Here is a 16599-nt window from a genome sequence, read left to right on the forward strand (position 1 = left end):
CTTTGCCAGATGTGAGCAATACAATCTTCCCAGCTGCTAACAGATTCTGATCCTCGGCTGAATATGTCGGTTACTTGAATATGATGTCCAAGGAGAGCACTGAGCTGGGAGTCCAGAGGCCAGGGTTCTGGTTTCAATTTTATAGTGGGAATCACAGTTGTCTTCTAATATTAGAAGGGCTCCAGCTGCTCTTTCTGCCCATGGGTCCTGCCCCCATGCTATAATAAAACAACTTTCGGGGCACGTGGGTGTCTCAGTCGGTTAAGCGTCTACCTTCAGCTCAGGGCGTGATCCCAGAGTCCTGGGATCAAGCCCCGCATCGGGCTCCTCCGCTTGGAACCTGCTTCTTCCTCTCCCACTTCCCCTGCTTGTGTTCCCTCTCTCGCTGGCTGCCAATCTCTCTGTCAAATAAATAAATAAAATCTTTAAAAAAAAAAAAAAGCTTCTGCCTTCGGTTCAAGTCATGATCCCAGTGTCCTGGGATTGAGCCCCATGTCTGGCTCCTTGCTCGGCAGGGAGCCTGCTTCCCCCTCTCCCACTGCTCATGCTCTCTCTCTCTCTCTGTTTTGCGCGCACGCGCACGCAAATAAATAAATAAAATCTTAAAAACAAAACAAAACAAACACCTTTCTGCACTGGAGGGAAAAAAAGGACACCCCCCCTCCCCAGCAAAGTGTGGTGCATTTCTTCTGGAGGCCTCCAAAGAGCAGAACCAGGACCTAATGGACCAGGCGTACCTGGGCTTGACTGCAGATTCAGGTTTACCATCAGCATTTGGTGAGGCCCAGGGAGATATAAGGAAAGAAAGTAATCTGAATCCCAGCCCTCGGGGAGGTTGCAATTTAGTGGGTAAAGCAAGAAGCCTAGCTAATAAATATTTTTCTTACTTCAGCAGTTTTTTGTTTGTTTGTTTGTTTGTTTGTTTTCAGCAGTTTAAAACAGGATGGGCTGCTTGAGAGAGGTATGAGTTCCCCAACCCTAGAAAGATTTGAGCAGAGGACAGAAACCAGCTCCCAGGGAAGGTGCAGAGTCCTATTTGGAGAGCCAGGTTGGAGGGGAGGCTCAACATCATCTCGGGAGAGAGTCAAAAAATCTTCAGAGCAGTGGTTCCCCTGACTGGCTGATCCTCGGGGAGTTTTTAAAATAGAAATTCCTAGGTACGGTCCATGAGCTTCTGATTCAGATCACGGGTAGGGCTTTTTCTTATGGGTTGAATTGTGTGTCCACATCCCCCCCCAGAAAAAGATATATTGAAACCCTAACCTCAGAATGTGACCTTATTTGGAAGTAGGGTCTTTACAGAGGTGATTAAGTTAAAATGAGGTCAGTTTCTAACGTACATAAATGTTGAATCACTATGTTGTACACCTGAAACTAATATAATATTGTATATCAACTACACTTCAATTAAAAAATTTTTTGAAGTTAAAATGAGGTCATTAGGCTGGGCCCTAATCCAGTTTGACTGGTGTCTTTATAAAAAGGGGAAATCTGGACACAGGCAGGCAGGCGCAGAGGGCAGACCGTGTGAAGAGAGGCAGGGAGAAGACAGACATCTATCAGCGAGGAATGCCTGAAGCTACCAGAAGCAAGGAGAGAGGCCTGGAACAGATCCTTCCCTAGCACCTCCAGAGGGAGTGTGGCCTGCCCACCACTTGATTTTGACTTCTGGCCTCCAGAACTGTGAGACAATAAATTTCTGTGGTTCTAAGCTGCCCATGTTGTGGTACTTTGTAGCCCTGCGGAACAATGCAGCCCGAGAGTGAGCCTCAGAGCTGCCCCCCGCCTCGGGGCAGTCCTGGCCTGGGGACCAGTCCTCCATTAGAGACTGCCTCCTCTCTGGCACCGCTCTCCGCATGGGCTTCGTTTGATCCTCGGACCCCTTCTCTGGGGAAGAAAGGAACTCCCAGAGATGACAGTGAGTCCACGACCTTGTCCAGACTAATCATCCAATTAACAGGCAGCCTTTCCCCGTTTGGTCCACTCTGCTGGTCCAGTCTGGTCCAGGCAGCAGCGAGCACTAGAGTGTGAGCCAACACATCTACAGATGCCTCCAGGAAGAAAATGCCACTCTCCCCTCCAACGATTATGAAAATACTGAAGACCCAAGGCCTTGGGCGCTGCCCTCATGCCAAGCTTCTCTTGGAGGAAGACAGAGAGGGGAGGCAGGGCCAGTGACTTGTTTTTGTATCAGACCGTTTTTATTTGTGCTTTTGATCCTCAAGGGGGGACTCCTAGAACCCTCGCCGAGGTAAATCACATGCAAACCTTCAGTCAAAGTAGCTACTGGAGGAAGAACCCACAGAATTCCACAGAGGAGAATGCCGTACGAGATAAAAGACACACGCGTCAGATTGAGGGGAACTCCCAACGAGAGCACACGCAGCACCTTTGAGGGAATGAGGAAAGAGCATGACTACCCCAAGACACATTTACAGATCTACCGCCTCCGTGAGCTAAGTGGCACTTCCCTGAAGCTGTGCGACTCACGACCAGACGGGCAGGTCCACAGACGGGAACAGATGCCCTGGATTAGCCCCAGAGGCGAAGGAGGAGAAGTAGGTCCTTGCTGTGTGCCCTTGGAAAAGCGCTTCACCTCTCTGAGCTTGATTTCTTTCTTTCTCAAACCAAAAGAAAAAGATGAAGAAGGAGGACTGGCCAAGTCTAGGTTGTGGGGATGCTCAAAGGAGATACATACCAGAACATTCTTACGAAGCTGTGGGCTTGTTATCTGAGTCTGTTCCCTGCTCCCTGCCGGGCCCACAAATGCAAAACCCAGGGACAATGACATGGTCATTGTCAAGGAAAGTCTTTGACTGAACTCGATTTCCCTATTCCAAACTTTGAATACCACAGAAAAGATGACTGCGTTCTCAGAGGTGAGGGGTGTTACATCCCCAAGGTTTCAAAAACGTCTTCTCACACGTCCTCCTGTGTATCATGCTCCTTTCTCATGAGAAAATGTATTTGTACATCCCTAGGGCCACTTAACTCCACTTTAGAAATTATTACTAATTTTCCCAGAGCTGACAGTGGGGAAGAGCGTGGGGAAATGCTATCAGGCAGATACCACCATACGGGGGAAAAAACAACCAAATCTTAAAATAAGTATATCAAGATGTTACACGACGTACAGGATATTCCTCTGCTATTCACGATATATTTAAAAACTGTAAAACCTCGGGGCCTGGGGTAGGTTAGTTGAGTTGAGCGGTTGAGCGTCTGACTCTTGATCTCAGCTCAGGTCTCGATCTCAGGGTCATGAGTTCAAGCCCTGCATTGGGCTCCGCGCTGGGCATGAAGCCTACTTCATAAAAATAAATAAACAATTAAATAAATTGTAAAACCTAATTGGCCCACACTAGGGGCTTGGTTAACTACACGATTAAACCAGCCCAGGACAAATGAAAAACACAGACCCCTTTGGAACCAGATAACCCCTCAGGATTATGCTAGAAGACACCCAGCATTTCACTGAAATGACACTCAGTTTCCAAAGTGCCTCACAATTTTTTCCCGACACTCATCCATTTCAGGGGAAACTAGAAACATTGATATGGGGAAGCCCTACAATGCACTGTTGACTGAAAACAGCTGCAGAACACCGTGCATACAGTCTGCCATTTGGGTAGAATGGACGCGTATGCTCACACAGGCATAGACACAGATCTGGAAAAAGGTCCCCCTAAATGCAGAAATGCAGAAATGCAGACAGTAACTGTCTCTGAGGGGTAGGGCTGGTAGCCAGGACACTTGGGAAGAGAGAGATTTTCACTTTCTTCTTGCCTGTTTTGCATTGCTGTTTGAATTTCCTTTAGCAAACAGGTAGATTACCTGGGGAAAAATTTTTTTAGTCTTAAAAATTAGATAGAATGATTCCATTTTAGTTGTGAGTCACAGCTGCACACTGGATTCTTTTTCAAATGTCTCGTGTATGTCAGTACTGACGTTCCCATAGCTGGTGAGGTTGTGGAGGGCGGCAGCCGTGACGGGGCAGAAAGAGGGTCAGGCGTGGAGATGGGGCTGGGTGATGGGTCCAGGCTCTGGGGCTAGCAGAGTACTCAATGGTAAGTCATTCACCCCTCCTAGCCTCCAATTCTTCATCTACAAGAATGGGAGAGAATAAAACATACTCACAGGATTATAAAGATCAACTAAAACAATGGACACAAAGGACTTTACCATTTCTAAGTGATTCTTCTAGAAAAATGGGAGACTCCATTGTTCACCCTTTCCTCCTGTCAGAACCTGCCACGGTGCCAAATACACAGTAAGTATGCACTAAATGCTGGATTTATGACACTGGGCACGATGCAGAAGCCAACCCGGGGCTATGCCCATCAGAATTTTGCTTCCGGGGAGCCCCCAAGCTCTCCTATTGAAGGCAGATATTCAGAGCACAGGGGCCCACACCCCGGGTGAACGGAACAATGAGCAGACACAGGTTCACTTTTAAACACTTGCCCAAGAAGAATCTGACTCTCAAATCCTTGACCCCCTCGCGTTCATTCCTGAGATGTTTTTAAGCTGCCAGAAAAGACTAGTGAGAATACCAGTCACCAAGATACAAAAGCATCAGCCACCCAGCAGTTAGCAAAATGTCAGCTGAGAAGTATACATGCAGCGGACCCGGAAACTAGCCCGCACCTTCGTAACCCGTGGAACCACTGAGGAAATCAGGTTTGTCCTTCTTTAATTTATATTCTGTTATATGTTATAGAGAATTAAGCTTTAATTTTAAAAATCCCTCTAATTGGATACTACTGATGGGAAGACATCTGGGGCAAATATCTAGGCTCGGTGCATTCCTTCCCAAGCCATGGTTAGTGGTCTGCAGAACGAGCGTGCGGCACAATAACCATTGGTTGCTAATTATTATATATCACAGGGTTTGGCATCATCCATAAAGCCCCGTCACGCTGGCCTCTTCCTCTCCAGAGAGGATTACAGAATTGACTGTTTAGAAATTTTTTTTTCTCCAAGTTAACATACATTTTCCTTGTCTTAATTGGATCCAGCCTCTTTGCCCATAAGCAGAAAGGCAATTTTTCTATAACGATTGCGTCCTTCGCATGGCAGGCCCACAGCCTTCCCTAGGTCTGGAGGGATCACTGGCTTCCTATTTTCTTTCCATTTGCTCAGCCTCATTCTAGTCGTGATGTGAAAAACATGTGAAGATTTGTGTCCTAAGGTGCCTTCGATTTAGCCAAAAAAGGTATGATGTTACCGGCATGAGACATCTCCTCCAACCCACACAGAGCCTCAGAATTCGGGAGAACTGTTTGCCCCAAATGTTTTGGTCTAATGCAAATATTTATTTCTTCCAAAACAAGTAAAACAAACCACTTCCAAATTGGGGATGGGGGTGGGGGAGTTTGCCAGACATTTTTCACAGTGAAGACAAACATTTGGGAAACATTTTCCAATTTGCCCTATACCCTTAGTTAATCTTTCTTAACCGCATTGAATCATTTCCTAATTTACCATCTACTGTGACATCAAGGCCATTTCTTGAAGATCTTACTTACTTTCTCTGCTTTGCCCCTCTCCTCCATGGAACTTAGACACAGCATCAATCGAGCGTTTCTTGAACACGCCCGGCACATGGCCTCTGACAGACACCCTCCCTCCTCCGTGACTTAGAGGCTTAGAGATAGGGGCCCACGGCATGAGGCTTGAGAAAAGTTGGATCTTGAGACATCCTTTGCCAGTCAAGTCTGGGACCCAATTCTTTGTCCCCACCCCACCCCCTAGTTTTCCTAGAGCTTGGAGTTCCTTCTCACAGACGTTATCTGAACATCCCCACGAGCTCTTCCTGAATGCATTCACACACCACATTAAGATGAAGCAGGGCACATTTCTGCATCAGCCATTACAAAGCTGTTTTTCCTGGGCCATTTGTTGACCCTTCCAGCTTGTTTTCATTTCACAAGTGGTGTAAAGCCTTTGCCAAGATGGAATTCCATTTTCAAATGAGGTTTCACAAGACCTTTTATCAGATAGGCAGACCGATTACACTGGCTGGGTTCTCTCGAGCCTGTAGTTGGCTGTCCTTCACCCCTCTTCTCTTCCTGAAGTGGTTAAGTTAGGAGGTTCGCCTTCTCTGCAGGAGCAGATCAAAGGCTTGCGTTCCTGTCCCCTCATCACCAGGCAGTGACATCATGCTGCCTCCTCTCCAGCACCTCAAGTTTGACAGGGACCCCCAGGAAGAGACTTCTTCAGCTGGCAAAGATTCTCGAAAAATAAAGGGGCTAAATTGACGCAACATGTACACACACACATACACACACACACACACAGGTTAATATGGCTTCTGAATGCAATGTCTATCAGCTTACCACTGAAAAATGGAAAAGGGTTAACACTGAGAAGCTTACATTCTCTCTGGGATGGAGAGGGGGACACCCTGCAATCTGGCAGAGGACTCGGTCTGGTGGGTTCCCCCACCTCTCCCACCCTAGCCCGCTTCTTTTTAATTCAGTAAAGAAAACTGCAGACACCTGAGCACACACCATCAGGCAGAGGGACTTCAAGGCAAGGGGCTCCCAGGGGGAAGCAAGCACCCAAGGAAGGGGGGTGACCTGCACATGCTAAGCTGATGCCAGCAGGAACTGACCTGCCCAGCGCCCATCTAGTGGCTCTGCCAAGGAAAAGGAGTAGCATACTGCCAATGACATGTCCCCACCCCCACCCATCTGGTTTAACGCCCTGTCCCTCAGGGGCAATTCTGTGGCTTCTCAAGATTCTCTCCGAGCCCTGCCAGGAGGAGATGCCAAGAGGCTGACCTTCTCTTTTGATGTGTTAGTATGTGTGAGGGATGAGGGCGGGGGCAGGGAGAAGAGGATACAGATAGAATGCCAGGAATGGGGCTCCAAAGGATCATAGCCACCACGCATGCCTGCAGATATCCCCCCTCCTCAATCACAGATTCATTTGAGTTGATAAACAGTTCTACTTTTTTTTTAGATTTTTATTTATTTTTTATTTATTTATTTATTTATTTATTTGAGAAAGAACATGAGTGCAGGAGAGGAGCAGAAGGAGAGGGAGAAGCAGACTCCCTGCTGAGCAGGGAGCCCAACACGGGGCTTGATCCCAGGACCCAGGAATCACAACCTGAGCCAAAGGCAGATGCTTAACCAACTGAGCCACCCAGGGGGCCCCAACGGTTCTACTTTAAAATGGAAACACCTGACGTGAGGATTCACCTATTAGTAGTCACTCACAACCTAGTAAGAATTACCGCAACCAATGGCTCTCAAATTGGCATTGACCTGAAATCAGGATCCGTGAGGACAATTACACTCCCATTACACCCCTTTTCCAGGAAATGTGACAGAGACCCTCTTTCTCTTCCATAATTGCAACCTCATGGGCATTTACATTTAGAAACCATACTGCCCTGGGCAATAGGTTTGTTTCTTGGCTTATATTACATGGGAGGGGAAAGATTTCTTTTGGAACATTGAAGGACTTTGGAGGATCACTCCAGGGAAGTCCACAGTTCACGTGACTTCCTTTCATCTCCGTCTCCCTATATGCGAAACCAGGGTAATCTCTATTGCGGCAAGTGGACACCAGACCGGTAGACCAACTGAGAAGGCCAGGTGCAGCCAAGGCTCTGGCTGCCCCGTGGGCCTCCACCACTTCACAACACGGGAATCATCTTATCTGTTTATCTCAGTTTCTTTTGCTTTCTGCACATTCCCCGGAAGTTGTCCTTTGAGGTTCATTTCATTGTTGCCTTTTAAAAAAAGATTGATACTCCACAGATTACAAATTCCTAGAGATCAGGCAGGCCCTGTGGAAATTAGCCTAATTTATTACGGACTTCTGTCAGGAGGATGTTACCAGTTGACTCTTTGGCACAACTTCAAATAGAGTTCCTTGCTTCAGACAGCAACTAACTGTTTTATTGTTTCAAATGCTTATGCCACTTTCTAAGTGTGCTCTAACTGGGTTATTCTTAAAATCTTCCAAACCTCACAGGAAACAGTTTTTAAGGAGAAATCATTCTAAAGTGGATACAAAGATGGTGTGTTTTTGACATCTTTCTTAATTTTATTTCAATCTGTCCTGTTCAGAAGAAATGGAAAGTCTTAAAATTATTTTACCTATTTTCGCCCTCATTTTAAAACACCTTTCTGAAGTCCATAGAAAGAGTTGGGCTGTTCTTGTTTGTTTCCTTCCTTCTGTGGATTTACTGTACACACGATGTTTTTTTCTTAATAAAATCACTGTTTTAAAATATCCTCACATCAGGAGTTTCAAGAAGGAACACAAGGCTCTGTCTGTATCTATAATACACACTTAATTTGAATCAGGAAAGTCAGTTGCTCATACTAGGCAAATTTCCCAAAAAGATAAGAAAAAAAGAAAAAATATGGCTGGTTCACCACCACCACCAATATTCTATGAGTGTCCCTGAACTAAATTTGTCTCCAAAGTGACTCAGTCCTAATCCCTCATCCCCCAGCTCCCCTCCCTGCCTCTGTCTCTTTCCCTCTCTCTTCTCCACACCCTCCCCATTTCTCCCTCTTCCCCTCCTTTCCCTCCCCACTGTTCTCATGTCAGAAGTTAGGGGGTTATCACCCTCTTCTTCGAGTGACTGTGTAGAACTCTAGAGCAGCTATGTCCAAATGAGCTTCCTGCAATGCTGGGAATGTTCTATATCTGTGCAGCTCAACAAGGTAGCCACTAGCCGCATGTGGCTACTGAGCACTTGAAACGTGGTTAGCATGCCCAAGGAACTGAATTTTTAATTTTAATTCATTAAAATATAAATAGCACATGCAGCTAGTGGCTACCATGTTGGACAGCAGACCAGTTTAGAGTCCTAGACACCTTTAACCCTTCCAGGTCATTCCAGGTAACAGGCTGCAGCAGAGGACATGCTCAAACCAATCCCAACAAAAAGCCAGAAAGGAAGGTGGCCTCCATCATCTTCACTCCAGAACTGCGGCCCATCAACCCCACCCAGGCCACTGCCCTAGAAAGACCTCCAAAGTTCTACCCAGAAGGCACCCCGGCACACCAGATCTCCTCTTGTCATTTCTCAACCAAATGGTCCTCTTGCCCTTGTTTTTAGTGTTTTCCATTTGTAGGAGCTGACCTTCATAAAAACACAATGTCTTGGAAAATTAGCAGTTGTCTTCCACATTTCAGGCCTATCCCTCAAGTATGACCTTTGAATCCTATTTTGATCCCTCGGGCTATTTTCCAAGTTCTAGGAACAGCAAAGTCAATACGGTCACCCAGCTAAGCAGGTCACACCACCATCAACTTCAGCTTTGGGGGGTTGGGGGGTATCTAGTTCTACCCATATCTGATTTACCAGTTTAAATCCATCTGTCCACCCACCTCCAGCAGCATCTCTGTAAGTCTGACGTCCTCCCACAGGGCCCTTCAACAACCAAATGTTGAATGAATGAGTGAATGAATGAATGAATGATTTCACCCTTGTAAGAATCCCCAGAAGACAATTTAAGAATGGTTTTCTCTAAATGAGAAACTGGGGAGGAGGGTGGTATGGTCTAGTTGGGAGGTAACTGCCTTCTTTTTAAAACATAGCATGATGGATACAAAGTGGAGTGGGTCCTCCAGTGTTTGGATGGTACCAAACAGAACAACAAGGTCTTCACACCAAAAAGATCAGTCTTAAGAAGCTTCATTTATTGATTAAAATTTTTTCAGCCTTTAGGATATTTTTAAATAAAATTTTTCACTGAAGTAATACAGAATGTGTTTTAAAGTTGAAATCACTCTGATTATCTAAGCCCGCACAACCCATTTTAATCATTTTTAAATCACATCTTAAAACTCTTTATCTTCACTATTCTACTTTGGTGTGAGGTGTGGGGGTGGGGGGAGCAGGACTGGAGAAACTCTTGGTTTCTTTCTTTTTTTCTTTTCTTTTTTTTTTTTTTTAAGATTTATTTATTTGAGAGAGAGAGCAGGAGTCAGGGGAGAGGCGGAGGGAGAGAATCTCCAGCAGATTCCCCACTGAGCTCAGAGCCCGATGAAGGGCTCCAGTCCATGATCCCGAGATCATGACCTGAGCAGAAACCAAGAGTAGGACACTTAACCAACAGAGCCCCCCAGGTGCCCCTCCTGATTTCCTTTTCTGTAGGGTCACCTGTTTGTGGTCACTGGCTATGGTGCTCTCAAGTTTCTGCTCAGTTGCATGGTCAACTGTGGTAATACCCTTTTGTAACCATAAGACTGTTTTTATTTCAAAAAATGTCTAGATATTATAATGCTATACCTTGAGTCACAAATACCTTGGCAACAAATATGAACTTTAAATATTGCCCACAGGGGCTTCTGGGTGGCTCAGTCGGTTAAGGTTCAGACTCTTGATCTCAGCTCAGGTGTTGATCTCAGGGTCATGGGTTCAAGCCCCACTTTGGGCTGCACACTGGGCGTGGAGCCTACTTAAAAATTTTTTTAAATAAAATAAAATAAAAATAAATATTGCCCACAGTCCTGGATGGTTTCCCAAGAACACTGGAAGTTCCCACGTATGGGTTGAATAGCCCTTGGTAAGGGTGGATTTGGTTGTATATTGGGCCCTTTCCTGAATCCACTTAGAGATTACTGAAGTCTTCAGCCCAGACCCAAAGGCTTTCATTTATCAAGCCACTACAAGAGTTACAGCTTCCGAAGACATCATTTAAACGAGGATTAGTTTGGGGACTAGAAGAGTTTGGGCACTTTGGAGTTTAGAATCTGACAAGCAGCAGCTAAGCTGCTGAAAGGTAAGAGTCCTGTGGGCATTTATCTGATGATTTTTAAAATAGGCCGCTGGATTAATTAAAATCATCACTTGAAATCTTTCTGTAAGAGAGCAAGGCCTTCTGAAAACATTGGTTTTGGTTTCTCTACCTCAAAGCCATCAGTACTGAAAAGAAACTTAGGGAAAATAAAAGGCCGTTGCATTTAACGGCCTTGTACTTAACAGGCTGAGCGGCTTCCTGCTGGGTGAACCACCACTCTCCTGCACAGGGAGACTGAAGGGAGAAGTATGCCTGCCTGCCGGGGGCAGTGAGGAGGCTGTAAGCTTCAGAGACATTCCAATGTTCTAATAATGAAATATACTGACGTGCTGGTTTCATCATCATGAATTAGGGGTGTGAGAGAAAGACGGAAGGGAGCATGGGCTTTCAGCCCTGCGGTGGAATGCTGAGTCTGTCCTGGCAGAGCCTGCCCCTCACCGGCTGGATGTAGGTTCCCTCCCTTCTCTTACCATCCCTAGCTTCTGCCTGTACGGAGCGTCACCTTTTCCCAGGCCCCTAATCTTGATCACTGGGGAGATCCAGGCCAAAAAGCCACAGTTATCTGAGAGAAAATTTCCTATATATTCTGCTCCTTGGCAATTGTGACCAATGGCCAAGTCATTACGTTTCTGACTTCTGGGTTCCTGTGCTCAGTGCCTGCTAGGGTCGTGCTTCGGGAAAATGTGATCGATATTCCCTCTGTCATCTTTATTGATCAGATCCGGCTACAGCTAGCCTGTGAAGAACGGTGAGCCCTTGCAAAACTGCTTCTCACCACAGTTCACTCAAGAGTGAGGCAAGAGATCTAGAATATGAGAAAAAACATAAAAACCTTTACTGCAACAATAAAACCAAAAGAAACACATAAAACACACTCTGAAAACACTCTTTCTCANNNNATTATTTCGACACCAGCTTGCTTGCCAATTTTCTGAGATTCTAAAATGTAGATAGATAGTTAGTCTGGGTCTCTTTTCATCAAATGCTTAATCACTAAATTCATTTCCATAAATTGGCATGAATTCAGTTTCAACTTCTTTTTTTTTTCCTTAACCACTTTTTAGGAGAGTAATCTAAAGTTCCTAAGAGTGATCAAGTCAATGTTTTCTCATGAGACCAAGACAAATAAACAGCCCACAAGATACATTCGGGTGGTTTAAAATTCTGAAACTAGATTATCCAGATCTATCTTTTCTTATTTCAAAACAACTTTCACAAAGGTGCGATTTGTTCGCTACGTTTTATAATCACTTACAATGGCTCATTTTACTCTAATCCACTTACAGATTTCCTATTTTATTGATATATTCATGTTTTCCCTTTATAGATTTTATTATGGTAAGGATCTGAATTTACAGTGAACTAAGAAGCCATCTGCCTTTAAGAATGCATAACAATAACCAAAGATAGGCCCCAGAATTACCCACCAACATGAACAACTACAATTTCCTTTACAGCATTTGCAAAGTGCGTCTGTCTTTCTTCAAGGCCTGTTTCTCTATTGTTTGGGACAAATGTGACTTTTACTTGAAAGCCACATTTTAAATTGTTTACAGTGTATTTTGTTAAGTGAACTAAATTAAATTTCACATACGCCCATTATATTTCTCATCTGTGACCTTTCATAAGAGCCTTCAAGTAAGAAGGACTTTTAAACATTCTAAACAACTCAGATTATTAGGGATACTATAAATTTTATGTTAGATGTTTCACTAAACTGACTGAAATTTTCATTTCTGAATATTTGCATAATAGGATTTGGGGGGGAATTCCTTAATTTAAAAGAATGACTTCAAGAATATGATAACTGAGAAGAGAAAAATAAATTGCTTTTGTTTCTAAAACCTTCCACACTAACTAGAATATATGTGCTCAAATCTTTAATACAGACCCAATAAGAAGAAAGTGGAAGCACATAAAATCAGGGATTCTCTTTAAACGTAAGAAAGACAGGAGAAACGCAAATTTTAACAATGAAGTTTCCATGTCAGTGATTAATTTTTCTCATTCATTTGTCAGTCTCTCCCTTTTCTTACAGACAAGGCCCTCTCCATTTCAAACACATCGTCCAGAGCTATTTTCTCACCATGAGATGACTCCTAAACTCTCCAAGAGAATTTGAAAAGACTTTCAAAGGCAAAGGAAGTGAAAGGCACATTCTCCAGCACTTTTAATCACTGTAATTCGGTCATTCCATAGAAGCTTCCAGCCTGCAGTTCTCTTCCCTAAAGCTCCAAAAAAACCAATTTGTTAACCTGCCAAACAAAAATATCAGGCGGTGAAAAAAAAAAAAAAACAAAACTAGAAAGACCAATTTGGGAGAGAAAATTGATAACACTTTGCCAACTCCAAGCAAAACATTTTAAAAGAAGCAACCAAATGCTGAGAGAAGAAAAAAGCACGCCCCAGGCAAACGAACGTGTAGAGCAGCGAATCTAAGGAACACAATTCCTCCTTAGAGGAGTAACCAGTGAAACTTGCAAAGCCTCCAGCACCATCATATCCAGTGATTTCCCAAGAAATAATTTCAGAATGGAGGGAGGGTGGAAAACTTTCCCAGCCCCCAAGCCCTAAGATGTACAACCATGTCCCACCACTAGGTGGCGGTTGCAAAAGCTGCGAGCGGGGGGCTGTTTTCTCCGCTCCTTTACCTCTCGGACGCACAGCCCAGTCCGGGGGAGAGACCACTCGTCCCCACCTTGATCCAGTTCGCTAAAATGGCAGGGTAGGTAGAAAGAAAAAAGCTCAGGCCTTAGAAACCTGAAGTCCCCAAGGAAAAGCCACTCCTACAAATCTGTTCACACCAAAGCTGAGCAAGGGAGGGGGAACGACCTGCATATTTTAAACTCTGCTGGGGTTTTCAAAGCAAACCTTCCAGGCGGCTGCTTTAGAGCGACAAATGACGACGAAATTACGACGTGAACGCTGGGTTGAGTTACTGGGCTGTGCATCACCCACCCGCACAGCGTGTACAGAGCCACAAGGTGATGGAACTGGCTGGGTAAACATGAATCGTTTTATTGCTAGCCAGAAATTCTTCCTTCATTCATCAAAGTGGGTGAATGAAAATATTAAGTAGGTAAGGCATTTTCGTGGACTGCTCCCTGAGTCGCCCTCTGAAGTCAAGACCTTACTTAGCTGCCTTCTACCTTGGGTGTCAAATAAAGCCTCCTCCCATGAAAGGGAAAAACCACTTCCCCTTTTTGTAAAACGGCTGCATGCCAGAGCTCAAATCTTGGCAAAAGAGATGTTACATAAATTCCAGGTGTTCCTAAATATGTATGTTTACACGTAATCATTTTAGGAAGCATCTAAGTTTCTGGGCCACTTTTTCTTTTCTTTCTCTCACTCTTTTTTTTTTTTTTTTCGTCTCAGGGAAGAGTCAAAATGTGTGTTTACAGCTTTGACTTAAGCTCTTACCCACTTCGTTTTGACGATATTTCCTGCCAGCTAAATGCAGGAAATCTAATAATTTGCACCCAAAACGCATGTAAGCACCCAGCACACTTACCTTTCTTAACTGAACCTAGATCAGACAATTCAGTTATCTCTTCCTCCCATCACCAAAGGGGAAAAAATCCAACTCCGAAATTCTGAATTATTTTCTAGGTGATTTGTACAGCCATGTCTCCGGTAATTCTACGAACGGGCTAATTTCTTAACATCTTACTTTGCCTTTAAAAGGCTTCCTTCCACACGACGGGATTTCCCTAAGAAACATTCCCAGCGGATGGTTTCCAGCAATAGCCTATATCAACTCAGCCTGCGCAAGCAAAGACTTGGCTTCTGCTAATTCCACCCCCTACAACCGCCCCAACACACACACCAATTCACACTCACAGAACCATCCCGGGCCGACTCGAAAAGCTATTTTGTTTGCATGTTTGCCCATCTCTTCCTGAATGAAAGCTTTTCCAACTGACCTTTCAACAGCTGCCGAGATGGCACGGTCTGTAAGGTTAGAGCCGGAAACTAAGGGAGATTTTAGCATCCTAATCCCTGCAACCTCGACGTTTCTCCTTCTCTACCCAAGTCCAGATTCTCTGAGCCCAAGGGCAGGACCCCTGAAGCGTCTGCAGAGCAGCTCTCCGAGGTGTCCTGCTCGAGACCAACTCACTGCGGGCATCCTGCACACGCACAGCCCCTGCCTACACGCCGCCCGACACCCGCACCCCGGCCCGCGGCTAATACGCCAGGCACGCACCAGCCCTGCCTCTTACCTTCCCTGGCTTTCAGCAAGACCGTGTTGGCCACGATGTTTTCCAGCTCCATTGACAGTCGGCGGTCAGCGAGGGAGCCTGCCGGCGGGGCTGTCAGCTGCTGGGGGTGCTGCCGCTGCTGCTGCCGCTACTCGGGCTGCCGCTGCTGCCGCCGGAGCCGGGAGCCGGGAGCGAGCAGCCCGCCTTGCCTACCGCATTATTCCTGCTCTTATCCCTCGGAGTTTTCCCCCTCTGCAAAGAGGAGCCGCCGCCGCCGCTTCTTCCTCCCTCTGTGTCCCCCCTCCCCCCTCCCTCAACAGTCTCCCCCCCACCCCCCACCCTCCGCGTTTCTCTGTCACTCCATTCTCCACCCCTCCGGCTCCCTCGGATGCTTTAATGCCTCGGATGCTTCTGCCTCCCCTCCGTCCCTCCCGGGGGTGTGGTACTAGCAGGCTCGGGTGGTCGCAATGCGCAGGCGCCAGGCGGACCGCGCCTCCTGCATCGGCGCTCGTGGCGCGGGGCCTGGTGGGACTTGTAGTCCTGCGGGCGCGCCGCCCTGGAGCCGGAGTGGCGCGCGGCTGCCGGAGTCGGAAACCTGCCCCGGGACTCGCAGCCAGACTGAAGGCGGGCGCGGCACGGGGAGGCTAGGGGCGCCGGGCTGCGAGGGGCAGCGGGTGAATCAAAAGCGGCCGGCCGAGCCGGAGCCCCCAGTCCCGGGGCCGAGTTCCCTCTGGCCCGTTTCCCGCCTTGCCGAGAGCTGGGATAGCGAAGTCCACAGGCCACGGAGGCGGCGGGCGAAGCGCCGCGTTCGGGCAGGAGCCGGTGTGGGTCCTGGCCGCCCCTCGGGGCGTGCTTGGGTGGGAGGAAGGACAGCCCGGCAGCCTGCACACGCTGAGGCCGGCCAGTGTGCGCCGTCTCACACGCACACGCGCCGGGACGCTGACAAAGGTGTACTTTGTTTCCTCCGAGGGCGCGAAGGGGTCTGCGAGTCGGCGGCGACCCGGCGCTGGTGGCCGCGTTGGTGACCGCGCGGTCCGAGCGCCCCCTGGTGGCCGCGGGGTGGCTGCGCGGCGGCGGGTCCACGCGGACCGCGCCCCCCAGAGTTCGGGACCGCCCCCGCGCGCCTGGCGGGCACTCGGAGGATCTGGGCGTGGGAAGAAGCTCGTTCTGCTAATAAAGTGCCTTCCGGCAACCCGGGCCCGTAAATTCACGACCCTCATTACAGTCAAACATTCCGATTTATAAGAAGGTAACACGGAATCGCCCAAGTCGGCTGTGGAGAGCGGCAATGAGTAACAGCGCGGAGCCCGTTTTGGAAAAACGTTTTCAAATTACGTGTTTATTTATCTTGGGGCTCTGAGCGCCTTTCCGCAGTATGCTCAGAACATGAGATTTTAGATCTACTCTCTGCCTCTCCTCCTTGCTTTCTTTGAAGGTCCCACTCCTAGAAAATGGGCCCTCGGTCACCCATGGTCTGCGAGTCCTACGGGCTGGGGGAGGGGCGGCTGGCCCCAAGGAACAATGAGGCCTTTGCCTCCTCTGCATCCTGCGGGCCGGATATCCGCTCAGAAGCCGGCCCTGGGCCTTCTCTGCCAAAAAGGAGGAAACCTTCTGTCCCTGGGGCT

At 47.0% G+C, this 16599-nt stretch overlaps 1 protein-coding gene across 2 annotated transcripts in view; it reads right to left on the minus strand.

Annotated features, from left to right (window-relative positions):
- The window catches only part of GRK5 (G protein-coupled receptor kinase 5), a 202582-nt gene extending 187289 nt beyond the window's left edge, over nucleotides 1-15293 (minus strand). For both annotated transcript variants that reach the window (XM_008685104.2, XM_008685100.2), the window contains exon 1: nucleotides 14996-15293. In XM_008685104.2, the coding sequence (XP_008683326.1) occupies nucleotides 14996-15047 (52 nt within the window). In that variant the 5' untranslated portion in view covers nucleotides 15048-15293. The remainder of the gene's footprint in view (nucleotides 1-14995) is intronic.
- Nucleotides 15294-16599: the final 1306 nt, after the last annotated feature.

The sequence above is a fragment of the Ursus maritimus genome, unplaced genomic scaffold (assembly GCF_017311325.1).
Source record: "Ursus maritimus isolate PB19 unplaced genomic scaffold, ASM1731132v1 scaffold_7, whole genome shotgun sequence".
NCBI lineage: Eukaryota > Metazoa > Chordata > Mammalia > Carnivora > Ursidae > Ursus > Ursus maritimus.